At 49.0% G+C, this 22631-nt stretch overlaps 1 protein-coding gene across 1 annotated transcript in view; it reads left to right on the top strand.

Annotated features, from left to right (window-relative positions):
* The first annotated feature begins 988 nt into the window (after positions 1–988).
* Positions 989–22631, top strand: part of TSPAN15 (tetraspanin 15) — a 48515-nt gene continuing 26872 nt past the window's right edge. The window contains exon 1 of the mRNA XM_010992788.3: positions 989–1180. Coding sequence (XP_010991090.1) covers positions 1085–1180 — 96 coding nt within the window. The 5' untranslated portion in view covers positions 989–1084. The remainder of the gene's footprint in view (positions 1181–22631) is intronic.

Here is a 22631-nt window from a genome sequence, read left to right as displayed (position 1 = left end):
GACAGAGCCCTGGGGGCTGGGCCAGCCCGGTCTCTCTCTCTGGGAGGCTTGGGAGTCCAAGGCCAGGGACTTGGACAAGCATGCCATTCCTGCTGTCACCACCAGGGACCCCACCCAGCCCTGCCTTGAGCTCTCAACCTCTCAGCCAAATGTTTAATTCCTGAATGCCACAAACACGGATTGCCTGGCTCCCAAGCCCCAGACTGAGCTAGGCTTTCAGGGAAAGGAAACAGCAGTGAGTCAAGCAGGGGCCGTGGGAGACAGACTCACAGCCAGGAAGACAGACACAGACCCCAGGCTGAGGAAAGGCTGGGTGTGGAGTGGCTGTGTCAGGCCTGGGCTGAATGTGTGCCAGGGTGGGGGGGTCACTGATTTGGCCTGGCTATCAGAGCGACTTCTCAGAAGAGGAGGCCCTTGGGGCAGAGTTGGGATCTCACCTGGCCACAGAGACTTGTTGGGGAAAGGCCTTCAACAGGGATTCTATTACAAAGGAAACTGCGGGGGCCCCATCCCCGTGGGGGCCCAGCCCGACACAGGAATGCTTCACCTTCCTAGATGCAGCCCTCCCGACCCCTTAGGCTGAACAATTCCACTTCCTTATTCCATTCGTGCCTTGCACACTCATTTGCACACTTTAACACCTTAGCGGTAAATTCTTGCTCTTTTCCCATAGTCTTCTCTCTTGACAACTGTGGAAAGCAGACATTTCTATGTACCCTGCATGAGGCACACTCGCACTCTCCCTGGAGCGCCGCTGTATACATTACAACGACCCTCTCCGCTCCTTAGCAAAGGCCTTTCCGAAGTTGCACGCAACCTCTTTTGCAAAACCCTCGCCCGCGACCCTCCCTTCGCCTCCTCCGGGTCCTGGGCCGCAGCCACGCCCCCGTCCCGCCCCCTCCCAGAGGCTGGGCCTCAGCCTCTCGCTCATTGGCCGCTGGAACTGACTGGTCGCGGGCCCGGGCTGTGATTGAGGCTCGCGGGTGTCAGTCCCCGAGCGAGCACCCGGTGGCGGGGCGGGGAACCCGGCCGGCAGCCGCAGGTGGGGCTGCTCACAGCAAGGGACCCGGCCCGGGAGCCCAGGATGCCCCGCGGGGATTCGGAGCAGGTGCGCTACTGCGCGCGCCTCTCCTACCTCTGGCTCAAGTTCTCGCTCATCATCTACTCCACAGTGTTCTGGGTGAGTGACCCCGTCGGGCCACGGGATGGGAGCGGGAGCCCGCACTCCCTTGTTCACCCACCCCGCCGGGGGCTGGGTCCAGACCTGTCTGCTCCAGGGAGGGCTCCGGGGGCGCGCTCCTGGTTTTTCTTCCCAATTTACCTGGGAACCGGGAAATTCAGCTGCCCGATAGGGAGCTTTAGAGCTCATTGGCCACGTCTACGATGAAGGAGCTCTACGTGGCTCACCTGTGTGCACCGTAATAGCAGTTTGGTTCTGCGAGTCCACTGCGCTTCCGCTAGTGCTGTAGGCGGCGGTTACCATGGTGGCCGCGCCCACCCCGCCTGCCGGGTATGACTGAGTTCATCTCCCCATCTGTCAGTGGAGAAGTGGTCAGGCTTTGTGGACTGGGGTCCGGAGACCTGAACTCCTGATCCTGTTTTCCCTATTTAGTTACCGATGCCTCTGAGCAAGATGCTTTCCCACTGTGCCTCGGTTTCCTCTTGGGTGGAGGGAGGATGGCTTGTCCGTGTTGTGGTCAGGATTCCCTGATCGTGTCTGGGGAGGTCTCCCGCTGCTTCTAGGGCTCAGTAACTAAAAAAAGTCACTGGGCTTAGCCTTCTCTTCTGTCTTATTGGGGGCTGGATGGTAATGGTTAGACATTAACCAGGCTTTGAATCCTGCCACTACCACTTTCTATGTGAGTGATCTTGGGGAAGTTACTTTAACTCTCTAGGCTGTAGTTTCCCATCTGCAAATGGAGACAGTGATTATACTCAAACTTTCAGCATGGTTGTGGAGATTAAATGAAACAGGCCAAGTACAGTACTTAGCACAGGGACCAGCAAAGAACTCAAGAAGTGTGAGCCATTATTATTGCTACGGGCAGGGGAGCTGAGCCCTCTTGGTAAGCTGACCCAATAGACTGAATTTCTTTATGGAGATTTCAGACCAAGCTGGGCCCCCTCCTAGAAACGAGGACATCTTTCTGCAGGCCATTGCCCACCCTGCCACTCTTGAGTAGTCCCACACCCACAGTGTGCCGCAGGGCAGACTTGCCCAGGTACCTGACACCCATCTCCTCCAAAACACACGCACACATTCCTGGTCTCCTCTTCAGCTCTCGCTAAGTCTATTCTGCTGGCAGGAACTTCTCGATCTGCCATCAGTCCTGGCTTTCCTTGTGACCCTCCTGTGGATGTGACCTTGCCTGGTGGGTCAGGATTCTAGTCTTGTTCGGTTACTGGTTCACTGGGAGATATTAGGCAAGTCACTTTGCTGTTTGGGGCCTCAGAGCTGTGAATTGACTTGCCCAGCTCCCAGTCTAGTTCTCTGACTATGTAATAATGTGGAAGAGAGATGAATGGAATATTTGGGGGCCAGAGGATGTCGTACAGATGCACGGATGGAGGCTCCAGGGAGGCAGAAGGTTGTTTGTAGAGCTGAGTTGGGGATAATTTGAGCTGTCATTCAGCGGTTCTCTCCCAAATTTGCATCACAATCAACTAAAGAATTTTAAAAGCACTGAAGATGCCTGGGCCCTGGCATATGTATTTACTTAAATTTATTTAAACTCCCTAGGTAACTCTAGTGTGTACTCAGGGTTGAAAACTGCTGGGCTAGATGGTCTCATAGGCTCCTTGATTCTGATTCTGAGTTTTTTTGTTTTTTTGTTTTTTTTTTTTGCCTGCTCCTTGTTTGGCCTCAGAAGCTCTTCTCTCTCTGTAGGTCAGAGCTGAAAGAGGGAAGGCTAAGGTTGTTGTGTAGGGAGGTGAGAAAATAAGGAGTTGGAAGGTTGAGGTTATGTTTTTGGCTATACTCCTTCTCTTGATACGTAATTACTGACCAGTCTGTTAAACCTTTTTGTACCTCCATTTTCCCATCTGTAAAATGGATAACTGATATCCTGTCCCACACCTCATTGGATTGTTTTTAGGATTAGCAAGGTGGGGAGATAGTGATATGTGGGCAAGCCAAGTGCTATGCAAAGGAAAGTTATGCAGTTAAACTTGAACTCGAATTTTCAAAGCCTTGACTTGTCACTGTCCCCTGCAGCCCTGAGAGAAGACCAGTCTGTGGCCCTTGCTCTGCTTCTGTTAGGGCAGGGTGAGACTCAGAACTCAGATTCTTTCCTCTCCAGCACCTGAGATTGCCTTCCCAAGTATTTAACTTCCCATCCCTGGAAGTATTTGTGCTTAAAAATCTCCTCACCTATGCCAAGAACTCAGCCACCTGTCAGCTTTGCCAGGGCAACTCCAGGTGCCAGAATTAACTGCAGGGTGGAGGCCCAGTTTAAGTAATTTGTCCTAGACTGGGTTTGCTATTAATTGGAAACCATTACAGAAAAGTGTATTATCTCCATGCCATTCCTTGGGAGGAGGAGCGGGGCCAAGGGTTACTTGCTTTATAAGCCCAAAGTGCGAACACTTTGATCTCAGTATTTAAGGGGCCATACATTTTACCATAGCTGTGTACCTTCTGTAACACTTTTTGCTTTGAAATTTATTATCAAATAGGAAATTCAAGGATATTGTACAAAATTGAAAAGTACAAAAGAGTGATCATCAGTGATAAGCCTCCCTCCTACCCCTCTCTCCTGACCTGCTCTGTCCAGAGGGTACCTTTACTAGCAGTTTCTTGTTATTCTTTTCTGAGATAATATCTTAGGCATAGGATGTCCTAGGCACAAACAAGTGCCTGTATTATATGTCTTTTTTTTTTTTCTGCATAAAGTAGCACACCACACACAGTTCTGCCCTTACCTTTTTGCTTAAATTTAAATCCTTGTAAACTTTGGAGCCTTGCTAGGGACTGTCTCACTCTAGTTGATGGCTGCATAGAATTCACTGTAGGCTCTGCCAAAATTTATTTAACCAGTCCCCAGCTGGGGAACTCAGGTTGTTTCCAATCTCCAGTTGCTGTAAACAGTGCTGCAGTGAGCATCTTTGAATGTGTCATTTTGCACAATATATGTGTATGTCTGCAGGGTAATGTCTGGAAGTGGAATTACTGGGGTAGAGTATATCATATACATACATACATGAATGGACTCACCATAAATGTTTACAACTTGATGAGTTTTTACAAAGTGAACACCCCTGTATAATCAGCCCCCAGGTCAACCAACAGAATGGACAGCAGAAGCCAGAAGCCCCCCTTGTGTCCACTTCTAGTCACTTACCCTTCCCACCAGCGGTATCACTATTGGAATGTCTAATAGCACAGAACAGCTTTGCCTGTTTTTGTATATGCAATTAAAATTTTGATAGATGTTAAAATGCCATACATAGAGACTATAACTATTATATTATTATTTACATGTAATATATTACTTTAAACAGATTCACTTTTTAAACTCAAATTTATTTTTAAAATTTATTTTAAACTCAAATTTATTTTTATTTATTTATTTATTTAACTTTTTAAAATTGAGTTATAGTCATTTTACAGTGTTGTGTCAAATTCCAGTGTAGAGCACAATTTTTCAGCTATACCTGAACATACATATGTTCATTGTCACATTTTTTTTTCACTGTGAGCTACCACAAGATCCTGCATGTATTTCCCTGTGCTATACAGTACAATCTTGTTTATTTATTCTGCATTTTAAAATCCCAGTCTGTCCCTTCCCTCCCCCCACCCCCCCCCGGCAACCACAAGCTTGTACTCTATGTCTATGAGTCTGTTTCTGTTTTGTATTTATGTTCAAATTTATTTATTTAAAATTTATTTTTATATCACTGATGCCAAGGGGAAACCAATATTCCTTATCAGAAATAGCAGGTAATAGTTACAGCAAATATAGCACAGGGAAAACAAAACAGCATTATTAAATACTAGCTAGATACTGTGGGTGCTGTGGGCTATGAACATTAGGCTTGCCCTCGTCATTCAAAAGGCAGGTGGACAAGTGTTTAAGAGGCATAAAGACAAACTGACACTGAAGCTGAGATTTGCTCCTTAATGTGATTGGGAGGATGAGAAGGGAAATGAGCAATGAAAACTTGTCTCAGTCTGGGAGTCCACATGAATATGACGAACAATTTACAACAATTTCCCTTCCCATGCTTGGGGACCCTCTTGTTTTCAGAAGGCGACCTTGGGGCTCAGAGGGGGCGTGTTTCAGGGTCACCCAGCAGAGCTGGCACAGGCCCCCAGGTCCCCTCACTCCCAGCTCCTTCTGTAGGCAGCCGAAGGTGTCCCCGTGAGAAATGAGCTTACCCAGAGGCACTTGGAGCCTCCTCTTCCCACCACTTGGGTGAATCATTCTGACACATGTGCCCTCAGCCCACTAGGGACACACCTCTAATTATAGCACCGACCACAGGGTGTCCAAGAGATCCGTTTACACGACTGTTTTTCTTCGCTGGACTGTGGGCTCCTGAAGGTCAGGGGTGTAGCTCATTCATATCCTCTTCTAAATTCTGGGCTCAGGGCTGGGCACGCAGTAGGTCCTCAGGGGAGGCTTGTTGCATTTGGGTGATTGAGTCCAACCTGTATCTTGGAAGCAAGGATTGAAGATATGGGCACCTGGGTGAGAGGCCAAGCAGCGTGTGTAGCCAGCAGCAGTCAGGTTTGCTGATGCCTTGAATTTGCAAAGTGGGCTGGGCTGATCATGGAGACACTGGCTTTCTAGAAAGCACCATGCCTGTTGCCTTGACAATGAGGTAGTTTTCAGTTGAATAAGGGTGTCAGGGCTGAGGGGTATTGATGAGTGAGTGGGAAGGAAGTGGGTGTGGATAGCTGGTAGAGATTAAAAATGCCAGAGGCAATATTAACTCTTCCTTGCCTTCTCCAAGATGGGCCCCATTATCATAGTTTGGCCTGTGATTCTTTATATTTCCCTAAGGTTTAATGGTTGAGCGCAGACTGTGTATCAGGCTATCTGGGTTTAAGTCCCAATTCTGGCACTTACAGGTTGAGTGATGTAGGCACTACCTTCCATGTGCCTCAGTTGCCTTATCTGTAAAGTGGGCGACCACTACCTGACCTACCTGAGAGTTGCTGAGACATTAAATGGATTAATTGTAGGAAGAGCTTAGAGCAATGCCTGGTGCGTGATAAACACTACACCAGCTACTTAAAGCCATTCTTTTCCTACCTCCCTCTCTATTCTTCTAGACGCTTGAGAGTCATAGACTGGGAATTAGAAGGGCCCTTGAAGGCATCTCTAGGGTGACCTTTTCATTTTATTGAGGAAAAAACAGGCCCAGAGAGGAAGCAAATAGCTGAGACCCCACAGCAGGTTAGTGACAGACCAGGACCCAGGTTGCCTGACTCCAGTTTCTTCATGGGGTCCCTGTGACCTTTACCAGCCATCCTCCCACCCCTCCGCTGTGATCCCTTCATGTGTCAGGGCTCAGGATGGGGGTAGAGGACAGCACTTATGGAAGGAGCCAGGTACCTGGCCTCCCACTTAAGCGCAGCAGGAATTTCTAACTTTGGAAAAGAGCTTTGTTGGTGTGAAAATAATATGTGCACATAGCTACAAAGAATTCCAAGCAATTCAGGTGAGCACATTGAAGACAAAAATCACCTTTGATTCTCCCACTGGGAGAGAACCACTGTTGGGGTAGACACCCATTTGGACATCTCCTTATATGTATATGTACATATTTAACTTTTTTAAAAAGATTGTGTTTGCTTCATTGGCCAGGTCCATTTCCCTCTTGTTCGAGGGAAGCATTTCATAGAGAAAGTAGTGAAACTCAAGCAGAAAGTGAGGCGGCTCCATACTGGAGAAGTGATCACTGTGCCTCATAGGCTGTTAGAGAAGACCTGGGCCCAGGCTCGGACCTGGGTCACAGAGAGGCCCTCCCCACCCCCATCCCGGCCATGGGGACTTTAAAATCCAGAAAATCAGGCAGGCAGCCCTAGGAGAGGTTTGGAAAGCATTCTAAGGCACTTATTTTCCAGATGAGCAAATAAGGCCCCAAGAAAGTTTCTTTGCACTTAGCCTAGGCTTCTGTGCACGAACTCTCCTTTTCCTGTAAGAGGGGGGTCATTTTAAGTTGCAAGACTGGATTGGGAGCTCACTGCCTTTGGTTGTTTGCTCCTGAGAAGCAGGAGTGACGACCTGCCTTCCTCCTTCCCCCTGCCGCGTGCCTCTTCTGTCTGGGTGACTCAGTGCCAGCCTCAGGTGGGGCTCTGAGTAAACCAGACTAGGGACTGATAGTGAAATATCTACACCAGCTGGCTCCATAGACAGGCAGGGAAAAGATGTCTTCTGGGTAATCCTAGGATATGGGATTGAAAAGATAGACCTTTCCTAGAGGGAACCTCTTGATGTGAGTGGGTTGGAATTGACATCTTCGTGGAAGGCAGGAGAGTCCCATTTTGACCTGCCATTCTCTCCAGGGTGGGGACTGTTTGTTTGCTTGTTCAGTTAATAGAATAGTTATTTAATGCCTACTCTGTATGCCAGGCCCTGTGATAGTCACCAGGAAACAACTATGAACAAGACAGGCTTGGTCCAAACTCTGGAAGTCAGGCACACTAGTAAATAAACATAGCTTGTGATAGGTGCTAAGGAAGAACTCAAAGAACAAGTGGGAAGAGATGGGAGTTCCTACTTTAGATGGGGTGGCTGTGGAAGACCTTTATGAGGAGCTCCAAGAGTGAGAAGGAGCCGGCCAGAAGAAAGGCCTGTAGAGAGCGTCTCAGACGGAAGAGAAGTTAAGTGCACAGGCCCTGAGGTAGGCAAGCATGGCTGGAGCAGATGAGGAGGCCTAAGAAGGGCCGAACTGTGGGTGGAGAAGGTGACAGGGGTCTGGTCGTATGAGGACTTTTGGGTCTTAATAACCGAGAGGGGAAGTTTAATCATCAGGACCTGATGGCAGTGCCCCCTGGAGACATGAATCAAATGCTGGTTCTGCTGTGACCCTGGGTAAAGATCCAAGTCTGAGCCTCCTGGACGCCTTCTCTATGGATACACCAGAGGGCTGTGGGGAGGATCCTGCAAGAATGAGGATTCAACAGCACCCAGCATACCATAGGGCCGGTGTCCATGGAGGGATGGAGACTTGCCTGGGGGCCTTGCAGAGCTCAGGGGAAGCTGGAACACAAGATGTGATGAGAACTCCTGGAATTTGTCTTATAAGAGGAAGCTACTTTCTGCAGGGAGTGCCCTGCCTAGAGCATCCAGCTGTGGCCTTGCTCTTGGGCAGAAAAGTCTGACCCCTCAAGACAGCATGTGGCTTCTTCTGGGGCCTGGGTCCTCCCCACCTCTTACCTCTTGGGCTTTAGCGATACACCAGTGAGGCTATGTGCCACATGATGGGCACACGGGGCCAGACAAGCCAAACCAGAAGTATCCTCAAGGCTCTGAGAGCACCTGGAGAAGGGGAGCTGGGAGAAGCACTTTTGGGAGCCCAGGGGCAGGGTCTGCCTTTGCCAGGGAATGTCAGCCATTCAACAGGTGCGCTGTTCAGTTCCAGGCTGGGCCTTTCCGCCCAGGCCAGGGGAGGGGAAACAGGAAAAACTAAAAGCTCAGCCCACAGGGAGATGGAAACTGAAATCAGGCAGCAGTGGCCAGTTGGAGGTGGTGGGTGATTTCCTGCCTGGCTGCCTGGCTGCCTGGCCGTGACTGCAGAGGAGCCCTGGGAGAGGGCTTCCAGGAGGTGGGAGCAGGGCTTAGAGGGCACGGAGGCCAGGTAGAGAATTGGAGGATTGGAGATGGGCTCTGGGAGAGAAGGGTAGATTACTGCAGAATGGCAAGTTTGTTGGGCCTGGATGTTGAGGTCAGAAATGCCCTCTGGGAGGACTGCAGCCAGAGGCTTCTGCCCAGTTCTAGCAGGCAGCAGGTTAGGAGAACGAGCACGTCTTGTTTGATGGGTGAAGAGCAAATCTGATTGACTGGTGGCCAGGATAAGTCAGTTTCCTTGTCTGCAGAAAGGGGTAGCCGTTGTACCTCACATGGGACCAGGCTTGGATGGGGCGATGCTCCAGGGCTCTTGTTGGAGTGTCCTGTGTGATATGCAGTAGCATGGGAGGCGCGCATCACCAGGCTAGAGCTCGCTGGGTGTTGGTGAGAGGGGCTGGGGCGCAGAAAGAGCCACTACCTGGCACTTGCCTCACGATACTTCGTTTCACTTCTCTGGATGCTCAGGACAACTGTGTGAGCTGGGACACTTGTCCTGTTTTACAGCTGAGGAGACTGAGGCCTGGAGAGGGGATATGACTGACACAACCCACCATTTGCCTCCATCCCCAAGACCAGAGCTGTTTCACTATGGAAATGGTGCCTTCTCTGTTTTATTTAATTCTTTCCCAGGGAGACTTTCTTACCAGCAGAGGCATTTGCATCTTGGCCTGCAAGGAAGTAAATATTTGCCCAGAAGGTAGAAGGAAAACAGCCTTGGCCTGGTCAAAGCTCAGAGCCCTCCCCCTTCCTGTGGGAGATCCCCTCCCAGGATGCAACGGGTGGCCTTGGATAAGTCACAAGGCTCCTTGTGCTGTTTCCTGTTTCGATCAGAGGATGGGCTCTGCTGGGTGTAGTGTGGTGGGACCTCGGAGGTGCCTGGTGTCAGGTGGTCAGTTCCTGTGCACCCACTGTGGGCTGGGCACTGGTGGCCCAGAGATGGATGCAGTGTGTGGTGGGTGGAGGCTAGCCCCCAGCCTCCCCCGTCAAAGATTGGGGTCAAATTCCCTGGCAGGAGGCGAGTGGGATGCTGGCTTCCAAGGCTGGCATGGAATTTGGAGACTATGTCACTTCCTGAGGTCAAAAGACAGACCCTTTTAGGCTAGAGGGCCTCTGAGGCCTCCTGTCTCAAGGATTTTACAAGTACACGTCCAAGCCCCATCTTCAGAGTTGATTTCCGTTGGTCTGGGGTGGGACCCAGGCACCTATAATTTTTCAGCTTCCCCAGGTGATTCTAACACACAGCTGGAGTAGAAACCACAGCTCATGGTGGTGTCTGTGAGGGAATTCTGATGGGAGTGGCTGGGTTTCCAAGCCAACTCTCAAGCTGAATCCCAGGTGTCTTGCTGAAACTTCTCATTGCTGACAATCTGGACAGTCTCTGTGGGCCAGGGATGATGAGGTGCACATTTGAGAGAGGCTCACCTTGAGGGAGCAGTCCCAGAAAGGAAGAGTGAGTGCTAACTGGGGGTGGAGGAAGGGCTGTGTGGAGTGGGGGGAGTTGGCAGGGCCCAGTCTGGGCAAGTAAGGGCTGGCAGAGGTGTGTGGAGATCCCCAGCCTGGGATTGTGGGCAACTGAGTAGGAGGCTGGGCTTTTACAGGGGACCTAGATGTATCTGGGAGGAGGGAGGGGGAGTCCATGGTTCTAGAATTTTGTTTTCCTTTTAGTTATCTTTATAACATCCTTTCATCTGCTCTAAAGGCAACACTTCTCTATAATTAACTTTGTAACTTGAAGAAGTTTCTATAGAACCAGACTTGAGTTTCTTTTTTATTTTTTAGTGGAGGTGCTGGGATTGAATCCAGGACCTCGTGCATGCTAGATGTGGGCTCTACCACTGAGCTATACCCACCCCTACCCCCCAAGACTTAAGTTTCTTGAGTCAGGGATTTACACACTTAGTGGGTGAACTGTGATCATTTTTACTTTTAATTGTGTCTCCAGTTTGAGAAATGCTGATGTGTCAGCATCATGTTGGAAAGCTGGTTATGATCTGTGGAGTATCAGCCACCTGCAGTTCTGACTCCCTTAGGAGAGGTGCAGCAGGTAGTGGGGAAATAGGGTTCCAGATGGGTGTGATGAACTTGCCTGGGGCCACAGTGATGAGGTAGTGCCCAGTTAGTGGGAGGATGAGGACTTCTGACTCTGACCAGTGAGCTCTGTAGTGGGTTGAATTGTGACCTCCCACCCCACCACAGAAAGATATGGTCATGTCCCAGAACCTGTGAATGTGTCCTTATTTGGGAAAAGGGTCTTTCCACATATAATTAGGTTCAGAATCTTGAGATGAAATCATCTTGGATCACCTGAGTGTGCCTTAAATTGAATGACAAGTATCCTTATAAGAGAAAGGCAGAGGGAGCTTTGAGACAAAAGAGAAGACAGACACACAGAGGGGAAGGTCCTGTGAACGCAGAGGCCAAGGGGCCAAGGAATGCCTGGAGCCCCCGGAAGCTGGAAGAGGCAAGGGAAGATTTCCCCCTAAAGTCTCTAGAGGGAGCATGGCCCTACAACACCTTTGTTTTGTATTTCTGGCCTCCAGAATTGTGAGAGAATACATTTCTGTTGTTTTAAGTGACCCAGTTTGTGGTAATTTGTTACAGCAGTCCAGAAAATGAGTGCAGTCCCCTTCTGCTTCACCGTGTTGCCTCACCAGGGAGGGACCCAATTGAGCAGGGCCCTAAAAATCCCTTTCCCTTCCATGGGTAGTGCTGAACACTGAGGACAAAGGATGGGGCAGGGAAGAGGAGCCAGGCTGGCAGAGGTCAGGCTCATAGCCCCACCCCCTGCTGGCCCCGCCCCTCCTGCAGCTCCGCCCTTCAAGCGGCCCGCTCCATGAGGCTCCGCCTCCTCCCAGCCCTTGTCTGTCCACAAAGGTCAAAGGTTGTGCTCTACAGCTGGCTTCTGCGAGGAAAACCTGATAGAAAGTGGTTAAAACAGAGGAAAGGAATACAAGTTAGCTCTCAGGAATGACTTCTTGATTCTGAAAATAAATTGAAATTGCTTTCCAAGGGGCTTTAAAACATCTGTGATTCTCTTACAACCTTTCAGAACTGGTATGTCACCCATCACTTGGGTCAGTTAGAATGTGGGTTGGGGGTTCCCTTTGGGTAGAACTTCGGAGGGTCATAGAGGGCATGTGGTGCAACTCCTTCCTTTCAGAGGGGAGGAAACTGAGACCAGACCACACAGCAAGTACCTCTGGTTCTGAATCCCTGTGGCCAATGGACACCCTCCAGCATTTAGAGGGGACAATGGGCACTACTCAGTGATTTTATCCCAGTGGTATCCTCTCCAGCTCAGATTATGGGTGTCCCCACTGTAAACGGGCCTGCTGCTGCACCTGGGTACAGAGGCCTGATGTGCGGCTTATCACAGCCTGGCCTTCCTTGCAGAGCCAGAAAGAACTCGGGCAGCAGAAACCCTGGTGCATACCTCTGGCTTGGTTCTGCTTAGCCTCTCACCGGGACCACTGTTTGCCTGGCCTTGTGCTGGGCTATGGGGACAGATGAGCCAGCCCCACCTCTGTCCCTTGAGAAGCTGGCAGTCACCGAGTCCTAGCAGTGTGCTCAGGACAGCTGCAGATGTTCTGTGCTCAGGGTGGGGCAGGCCAGAGGCTCCCAGGAGGCTCAGTCAGCAGGGAAGAGCTGGGCTCTGGGCTCCCACAGGGGCAGCAGCTTGACTGATTTCAAGGGGGGGTGGGCTCAGGATCAGAGCAGGCACAAGACAAGGACAGGAGTTGTTCAGGGACCCACAGTCCTGAGGCAGGAGTGGGCCCTGTTTGTTTCTGTCTTCCCTCTCTGCTGCGGTCTCCTCTAGTGCTTGCCTCACTTAGAATTAAACTTTCCCCTTTGCAGTTAGAAAATCCCCCCAGGCTGCCCTCTCTCTAGTCTGGTTGTGCCTTCTGCTTCCTCCTCTTTTGTTTTTAATTTTTAATTTTTTCTTCCAGTTTTATTGCAATATAATTGACATGCTACACTGTATAGGTTTAGGGTGTACAGTGTAATAGTTCTACTCGCCCACATCATGAAATGATTATCACAAGAAGTTTAGTGAACATCAGTCATCTCATACAGATACAAAGTTAAAGAAATGGAGAATTTTTCCTTGTGATGAGAACTTAGGATTTATTCTCTTAAGAACTTTCATATATAACATACAGCAGTGTTAATTCTAGTTATCATATTGTACATTACTTCCCTAGCATTAATTTATTTATAACTGGACTCTTTTGTCTGTTTTTAAAGCTAACAGTTGAAGAGCTTTTCCTATGTGCTGGGCTGAGTTGTTTCCTGCATATTCTCTTCTTTTCTTTCTTTCTTTTTCTTTTTTTATTGAACCATAGTCAGTTTATAGTCTGTCAATTTCTGGTGTACAGCATAATGTTTCAGTCATATATACACATACATATATTTCTTTTTATATTCTTTTTCATTATACATAATTATAAGATATTGAATATAGTTCCCTGTGCTACACAGAAGAAACTTTCTATTTATCTATTTCTAGACATTCTCTTCTTTAGTTCTGCAGCAACCCTAAGAGGCAGTGATGTTATTCTAGACTGAGGTAAAGAGAGGCTCAGAGAGGTTAGGGAACTTGCAAGTAAATACCAAGCCTTACTCTCTCTCTTCTGACAGACTTCTCGGTGCCTTCCTGTCCCAGGTGTTCAGCCTTGGGAAAAAGATGCCTTTAAGAGAGGTGGGCTGTTTGGGGATGGGTTGTTTGTTCATTGGGTAGGTCCTTTAGTCGCTCATCTAACATTTCCTAGACATACAGGAGCCCTCCCATTCTCCCTGAGATGCTGCTAGAGGAGCAAGGGCCCTGGAGCGGGGACTAGCTTTCCGGGGGGCCGTGGTGCTGACTGCCACCCTCTGTGGGAAAGGCGAGAGCTGACCTGAAGAGTCAGAGGCTCCTGGTCGGGTCTCCAGCGGGCTCCCTGAAGCTGCAGGAGGGCAGAAATAGAGCCTGCATGACTGTCCTTCAGAAACAGGTTTTTTATTTTTCTTTTATGAGAGGATATGCCAGGGCATGAGAACTCTTTGTTCCTCATGAGGGAGGGCAGCTGGCAGTGGTGTGAGCACTGGCCTGGGAGGCTGGAGACCTGGGTCACAGCTGCTGACCGAAGGCTAATATGCTGTGTGACCTTGTGGGAGTGATAGCTTCTCTCTGGGCCTCAGATTCCCATCTGCAAAATAACGGGGCAGGGCCTTAACAGCATCCATCTGCTTGGTTCTGGTGGTCCACAAGGTGATTTTAGGTGGTTCCTGGGAACATTTTAAAGTTTAATATGTATGCACTAAGTGTAATATGTGTTAAAGAAAATAATTAGTGCCCTAGATCTATGATTTCATAGATGTTGTTTGGGTTAGGTTAAGACTGTATTTATTTTAGTGAGAAAAGTCAGTCGATTGAAAGAAAAATCATGATACCTCCTGGTCAGGTGTAGGGGCTTAACAGTCTTTGTATCTGCTGACTTTTAAAGAAAGAATGGGGGTTCTCATGTGTGACAGCACCTTACAGTTTACAAAGGAGTTTCCCCATCTCACCGAGTCCTTTGAATGATCATTAGGCAGGTGTTACCATTCCTGCTTCACAGCAGAGGTAGTTGACACTCAGAGAGGGAAGTGGTCTGTCCAAGGTCACACAGCTCCTAAGTGCAGGGGCCTCAGTTGGCACATGCTCTTTGCCAGTCACCCCAGGAGCGATCGGTCACACGGCTGTTACCTCCTCCCACAGCTGGCACTGTCTCCCACCAACTGTCATCATATTGTTGGTTTGTTGTGTGCATCTTCTCTTGTCCTAATTTTCTTAAAGCAGAGGAGGATGGGATTGAAAGTGAGGAATGACTTCACCCTGTGCACAGGGAAAAGCGTGTCCTGCAGCCCCCAGGGTGCTGTTTTCCTAGTACGCTCGCTGAATGGATAGTAGGTGGGTTTGCGTCACAGCCTATATTTAGCCCCAGTCGGCAGCCAGTGAAACATCTGGTTAGGGCATTAATTCCAGGCCAGCGGAGGCTGCCTGCCCTGAGCCTCTGGTCAACCAGCCCCTGGCTGTGGCCACTAAGACTTCTCAGGCCAAAGGGAGACAGACTGTGAGCAGATCTCCTCTTGGAAGAAATGGAAGTTGGATCTTGCTTGCTTCTCCAATGTTTTTATTGTTAAAAAATTAAAACATAAAAAAGGTAAAAGAATGATCAGCGAGCTATCCAGAATCAATTAATTTTAATGTTTGGCCATGTCAGAAAGTAGAAGATATCATGACATTTCACCCCAAATGTCCCAGGAAGTATCTCCTTAAAAAGAAGTCACTGAATAGAACCCCAACACCATTATCACACCTAAGAAAATACCAAGTCCATGTTAAAACTTCTCCATTTGTCCTGAAGATGTTTCTCATAGTGCATTAAAAAAAAAAAAATCAGGATCCAGCATCACAGTTCATGCATTGCATTGGACCTCATTGGATCTCATTTTGACAAAAAAGGTCCCAGTGTATCTGAAACGTGAGGGGTGACCTCTGAGACCCTGAATATTATAAGTTTTGGAGTCCTAGGGAAGACGGTTGTGTGTTATTTGCCTGATCCACCAAGACCTGCTAGGGTCTTGTCCCCTCGTTGTTAAGGGAAATTCAGAAAGTGGAGAGGGAGAGGCTTGCTGGGCCTGGTTATTCATGTGGAGCTGTGGGCCCCCCCTGCATGAGCCCTCTTCCCATTGGAAGGAGAGCTTCTCCGTGGCTGGAAGCCAAACCTGGAACTCCCTGAGTGCCCGCCCTTAGTCATCAACTGCACATGATGGGTCCTGTGCCAGGCGCTGAGGGGAGATGCTCTAAAGAGCTGCGAGACCTGGGACCGGCTGCCCGCAGTCTGCTTGGGGACACTTAACATGTCCCTATGTTGCTGGGTCATAGATGCTCTTGTTTGTGAACATGCAGGCTTTTGGGAAGTCACTGTGCCTGGGATGTGTGGGGTGGAGCCTTTTTGTTCCTAGGCTCTGCTCTGGGTATGGTTGGGGTGGGGCTGGGAAAGGCCGCTTCTCTCCTGTGAGATTGGAGAGCACTAAGTCAGCAGTGCCTAATCAAGCTGTGATGGGAAATGAGCTTTTTGAAAAAATGTGAAACCCATGGGAAAGTTGAAAGAAGAGTTCAGTGAGCACCTGCAGGCCTTTGAATTACCAATTGTTCAAATCTTGTTTTAACATCTCTCTCCCTTATCTCTTTCTTCCCCCAAGCCATTCTCTCTCAATAAATACAACACTTTTCTTTTCTTTTCTCTTCTTTTCTTTTTTTTGCCAACCTGGTTGAAAGGGAGCTGCAGCCATTGTGACCTTACCCTTACATACCCCAACATCCAGCTTTCCAAAAAGGGCATTCTCCCACACTCTGCCGTGTCCAGCTGAAAACAAACCACCGTAAAAGAGAACATCACCTATGCCGTTCATATCCAGATTTCCCCAGTTGTTCCCCAGATGTCCTTTGTGGTGGATGTTTTAACCCAATCAAGGTCCAGGTGTTGTTTTGGCTGTTACGTGTCCCTGTCGTCTCCCCTGACCTCGACTATCCTCACTGCTTTTGATTTCTTTGCAGATGTACAGAACATCAGCGTTCTGGATTTGCTTTATGGTTTCCTCATAGTTAGGTTCAGGCCACACATTTCCTGCACAGGGGATGAGGTGGGAGGCACGAGAGACCACGTTATGAGTCGTGTGATGCCCGGCCACCCTGCTGCTGGCCATGCCACACTTGACCACCCGCCCTCTCCAGTGTAATGTGCATTTCCCCATGATGACAGGTGCGTAAGCTGTGGGGTGACACTAGGGACTGTGTGAATATTCTGTTTGGTAAAATAACTTTTGAAAGCTAATCTGCGCGTGTGACTCCCTGTTTAAATTATTTCAGTGATTTTCCTATTTCAGCTTCAAAATATATATAGTCTGCCTGCTTCTTTCAGCCTTCACATGCCCACCCTGGTCCAGGCCACCGTCACCCAACATCTAGGTTACTGCAGTAAATTCCTGACTCTTCTGCCTCCATGCCTCCTTCCCCCCAGTTCTCAGCACAGTAGTTGGAGTAACTCATTTAAAAATCAAAGTCAGATCAGATCACTCCACTGCAAACTTGTAGTGCCTTCCACCCACTCAGAGTGAAAGTCAGCATCCTCTCAGTGGCTTAAAAGTTTCCATCTGATCTGCCACCGTCGCCCTTGCCCTCTCTCCTCGCCCCCTTTCCCTACCTCCATCACGCTGTGGCAGTTATCCCTTGAACACGTGGGCACATTCCAAGGTCTTGGTAGCTGCTTGGATATTCGTCCGTCCGTGTATCCACATGGATGGGGGAGAGCCCTCCCCTGCTTCAAGTCTTCACTCCAAAACCGCTTTCCCTGGCTGTGCTATTTAAAATGCCAGCCCCCTCTTTCAGCCTCCCTGGCCTCCTTTCCTGTTTCTGTCTTCACAGCACTTATAACCAAGACATACCATATGCTTTTCTTGTTTGTTTCTCCCCAATTAGAACATGAGCTCCACCAAAGCTGAGACTTTTGTGTTTGGTTGGTTTGCCACTATAGATGAGCCCCACTCCCCACCCCTCACCCCGTTCCTGAAACAGCTGCTCTCCAAGTGTGCTCCAAGGATCTTTGGTGAGGGGACCCTTTCCAGGAGTCTGTGAAGTTGACCATCTTCATGATGATTCTGGGATGCAGTTTGCTTTCCTGCTCTCATTCTCTCAGGGGTGTCCAGTGGAGAATTTCAAGGACACATGATGGTGCTGTGGCAGCGGACTGAGGGAGGAGCAGCTTCAAGAATCCAGCTCTTCTCATCAGCCAGACATTAACATTTGCAAAAATGTAAAGTCCATACCTCTCTTCCCCCCTCAATTTTTTTTCATGTGTGGCATTTTTAACAAAAAATTATGCTATTTATGTTAACATGTAAATCTATTATTATTATTTCTAAGTGAGTTAATAAATATTTGAAATATGTCTATTTTAGTTTCTTATATAGTAAATAGTTGAGAAATTTGATCCCTAAAAAAAGCTCTATGGTCCTCAAAAGTTTTTAAGAGTGGAAAGGAATCTGAGACCAAAATCTTTGAGAACCACACAGCCTCTCAGTAAAGAGATAATAAATGAATGAAGTTCTTGGTTGAACCTGAGACACCTTGCCTTGGTGGTCTGATTCTGCTGGCTTCCCTAGCCTCCTCCTCTCCCCACTCTGCCTGTCCTTGGCTTCAGCTGTGCTGACCTGCTGTCCTCATGGCACCTTCATGGGCATCTGAAACCCCTTGTCCACTTTAACAATTCTTGCTTGTCCATTTTGTGCATCAAATAGACTCAGTTCAAACATCACCTCCTCCAGGAAGCTTTCCTTGATCTTGCCAGCCTTGCCCATTATTTCGTGTCTCCTCTTCTCTAGCCCCTCTACACACTCAATTACCTCTACCCCAGCGTTTCTCCAACTCTGCTCCATTTGCTGGTGTGGAGATGTGTCTTACCAGACTGAGCTTCGTGAGGCAGAAACTAGGCCTTACCTTTTTATTCCCAGTGCTTGGTATGTACTAAGTGCTTAATAAATATATGTTAAATCAGTAAGTGTTGTCTTGGAATTTAGAATAGGGACTCCCCTTCCCCTGATTTATCCTTGGACCAAAGTGCCTCTAAAAGGGAAATGGTTTCTGGCATCTGATTTGAATCTTAAAATGTCAGGGTTATCTTTACTGGGGAAGGAAAAGTAGCATTTATTGAGTACCTGCTGGGTGCCAGGAATTTTTGGATGGTGTCTTGCTTCAGGGGCATCAAAGTTCATTAGTCCACTGTGAACTGGCTTGGGCTCTAATCACTTTCCATATGGCTTCCATGGGGAGAGTGTGGTTTGGGAGCTAGGCCACCAAGCGTCCTGTGAACTTTTGGGACTAACGCATCTGCATCATAGGTGCAGACTGTGAAATTGTTGAGGCCAAGGATGACGGTATGTGTGTTGCTGGGTCCTGCCACCACGCCCTGCATGCAGTTGGTAATAAATACCTGGAATGATCTATTCAGTGTGCATAGTTAATACTATAAATATCACTACCAGTGAGGGGTCCCCATTGGTGATTTCATAGGTGATCATAAATAGAGATCTTAAGAGCTGGGGTGATCCAGGAAGGCTTCCCAGGGGAGGAGGGCTTTGTGCTGAGCTTTGGAGGATGGATATTAGCCCCTTTTGGTCTTGTTCCAAAAAACAGTTGGTCTTCTTTCCACAGCTGCTGTGGGAGGCAGTGCTTGGAGGTGTGTATTTTGATAAGGGTCGGGTAGGAAAGTCATCTTTGCTCCTTGTAAAAACCTTTCTCATGCAGAAATGTGACATCTCCTGGCCAGGTGGGAAAGCAGGGGTGGGCCCATGGAGGAAGACTCAGTAGAGGAGAAGACTTTGGACCAGCCAGTCCGCTGATGGCTGGGGTCCTAGGAAGGGCTTTCTGGGCGTGAGTTTCCGAGGACTCCTGGAGGAGTGAAGGGTTTCTAGGGCTTGTGGCCAAACACCTCCCTTTGGAGCAGGGAAATTGAGGTCCAGAGAGGGGAAAGGACTTGCCCAAGGTCACGTGGGGGTTAGTGACAGAGCTGGCATTAAAGTTCAGGCTCCCTTCCCCTCCCCCATACGCCCCCTCAGTGCTCCTTCCAATGTGTGATGCTGCCTCCTTTTTCCTTTTGCCCTTTGACCTCTTCGAGGTCATGAGCCCATGGAGTGGGGGCAGTTCACATTCTTTAAGGCCAGGCACTGACACTTGTGCTCTGATTGTCTCCTCCACCTTCCCATCGTAGTTCAGGGGCAAAGGGCTCTGTTCAGATGTGGGATTTTGTGCAAAGAATGAACCAAGGGCCACAAAAGCAATTTGATTCATTTTTCTTATCTGTGAAACTACATCTGACATTAGAAGCAAAAAACATGAAACAATTAGTAAGCCGTATCATTGCCAAAATTGTGTAGAGACAGCCCTTAATTTATATCTGCCCAGCTCAGCCAGGTGTCACCTGGGAAAAGGCAGTCCTGGCTGTGGGGCCTCACTGCCTTCTGTACGTGCTGCTGAAATTTCCTTTGTCTCCCCACTCCTCCCCATGCCCGCTCCCCTACTACCTACTCCCTTTCAAGCGGCTCCCTCTTTTACTCTGACACTCTTCTTAGCAGCCCAGGGGTCAGGGAGAGATGGGATCACGGGAGGCCCCACCTTCCTCCCCATTCCCTGAAATTCCTCTTGCCCTCACTTTGGGTCCTGCAAGGGTGACTTATGCAGTCTTAGGGAAAAATGGGCAATGCCTGGCCCAGTTCCTGGTGGGCAGGTGTGGGCTCTGAAAGGCTGCTGGGACCTGAACTGGAAGCTGTTGTCTGAAACAAAATCCCCTTGTCACCTCTGTGAGCATGTGTCTCCTTCTAAAGGGTCTGAGGGTGGGGGAGACCTGGGCCGTCTTACTCCGGCCAGCGGCCTGCAGCTCTGAGCAGTGGGGCCTTAGCCAACCCAGCCAGAGACAGAAGGGAGGGGAGACTAGTGATTTGGCACAGAGTGTATTCCTGAGTGTACCCTAGCAGGAAGCACCCCACCCCACATAGCTCTTCATCCCTGGAGTCCCCAACCCCATAACCCAGAATCCCAGTCCCCATTCCCTATTCCTAGCCTCTCAGCTAGAGCTCCAACCCTAGGCCCAGGGTGCTGTCTGCAGGGCCTGAGCTGGGGGACTTCTGTCCCTACTGTCAGGGCCAGATGTTCTGGGAGCCTCTGTTCTGGCTGGCCTCTGGCAAATGAGTCAGCCTGGCCTAGGGGCTGGCCTGGGGCCCACCCGGGCTGAGATCTGGGAAAATAATCACCCAGATGCCTTGGGAATACAGCAGCTCTGAGAGGTGGGCTCTGACTCTCTTGGTTCAGACACAGGGAAGGTGGAGAGAAGGAGGGGGTCCAAAGAGTGAAGAGGAAAGAAAACCGGGGAGAAGAGTGTGTTGGGTGGAGGAGATATACTCTAGACTTTCCTTTGCCTCTTGGCCGTTTTTTGTGGTTTTCATATTAACCAGGTAAGTCAGTTTATCCTTAAGCCTTGAAGGGCTCTATTCTGGACCAGGAACATCAGTTTCTTCTTTGGGCTTATAGGCAGCTAGAGCAAGATCATTTCTCAGGTTCATTCCTCTAGCAGATTTATCTGGCCAGTCCCTGTGCTGATGGAGCATCCAGGGTGTGAGGTCAAGCTCCTGTGCATCCTTCAGCTCCAATGGACCTTCTCTGATTTCCCAGGAGGCAGTGACTGCTGGGCCTCTTGTCTCAGAATATCCTTACCAGCTGTTTGTTACACTACTCCCCTTCTTCCTCCCCCAAACCTCTTCCCAAAGAGAGTCTGGGCTCTGTCAGCTCTTAGCCCCAGTGCTTCGTATGTTTATGCTGGTTCTTGATTAGAAATTCCATTCTGCCTATGCTGGGTTGAGTAGCTGGGGTTTGCAAACCTCCCAGCTTAGCTCTTTTACAGCCTGGAATGTGCTGTGTACATGTGGGAGTCTTTTTTTTTTTTTAAAGAAAAAAAAAAATTTTAAGCCATAGGAATGTGGAAGATCATCTAGGGAGAAAGTGGCAAGACATACCCGTAAAAACTTCACAATATAGAGAACAGGCAACATGTGGGAGCCTTTTAAATCAAGCTTTTGTAACTGTTGGTGACAGGAGGGGTAGCAAGCAGACTGGTGTGTCCACTTTGCTTCTTAGCAAGATTTGTTTTCCAAAGGCCATGTTTCCCACCCTGAGCCTAGCTGAAAGGCCAACTTGGGAAATACTTCCTGAAGTCTCTCCCCACATTTGTCTAGACAGCTGTGGAAATGCTGGAAGGAGGTGGAGAACGTTGTTATTAGAGAAGTCATAGTAAAGGTGATGTAAATAAAGAAGGAATAAACCACGCACATGGGCAGGAAGTCCTGATAAAGATGTCAGTTCTCCCCAAAGGGATCAGATTCAGTGCACTTCCAGTCAAACCTCGGCAGATTTCTTCATGGAACTTGGTAAGATGATTCTAAAATGTATACACAAGAGTCAGGTCCGAGGATAACCAGGACACTTTCGAAGAAGACAAGAAGGAGGGACGTGGCCTAGCAGATGCCACGATGTGTTATAGAATTATAGTCACTACAATGGGAAGGCTTGTTTAGGGACAGACTGACAGATGGAAGAGATAGGGAGCCAGAAACAGACCTGGCATGTGTGGAACCTTAGTGTTTGACAGCAGGGTCATAGCAGATCAGTGGGGACAGGAGGCCTGGTTAATAAATGGTGCTTATTACAGTCCAAACAAAAGCAGGCCGTGTCAAAGAATGTCATGGACCAAGGATTACAATTGTTATCTGCACTTCATGTCCAGTTTATTTGTTTGTTTTTGTTTTAAAGAAAGTCCAGGGTCAGGGCAGAGCTGGCAAATTATCAGTGACAAGGACCAAGGACAAGCTTTTTTGCCGGCAGTAGGAGGCAGTCCCTGCTGCTTCTTCCAGGGCTGTCTTTGCTTTGGGTTTGGGAAGAACCCCCCCAATTCCTGAAGCGTGGGCTGTGGGGAGTTAGTGCTAGGGCCAGGTCAGTGGCACCAGGGTCTAGGGCCCCAGAGCTTAGAATACTGCCCTGTAGTCCTGAAGGTGGGTCTGGCACGCTCCCTGGAAACAGAATGAGCCCTGTATCAGTCTGGGTTGGGGCCCTGAATCTCGTCTGTCCTGCTTTCCTTAGGGTCAAGAGGGTTGGGACAACAGGAACTGAGTTGTCTCGGGGACAGTGGGAGAAGGGATTGTTTTCTCCTGAATGAAGCCAGTGAATAGGAACTGAACTTCCTCTAGCTAGTGGCAGGATGA

This window comes from Camelus dromedarius, chromosome 8, assembly GCF_036321535.1.
Source record: "Camelus dromedarius isolate mCamDro1 chromosome 8, mCamDro1.pat, whole genome shotgun sequence".
NCBI classification, from domain to species: domain Eukaryota; kingdom Metazoa; phylum Chordata; class Mammalia; order Artiodactyla; family Camelidae; genus Camelus; species Camelus dromedarius.
The sequence above is the reverse complement of the archived record's forward strand: the minus strand, read 5'-3'. Positions and strand labels throughout refer to the sequence as shown.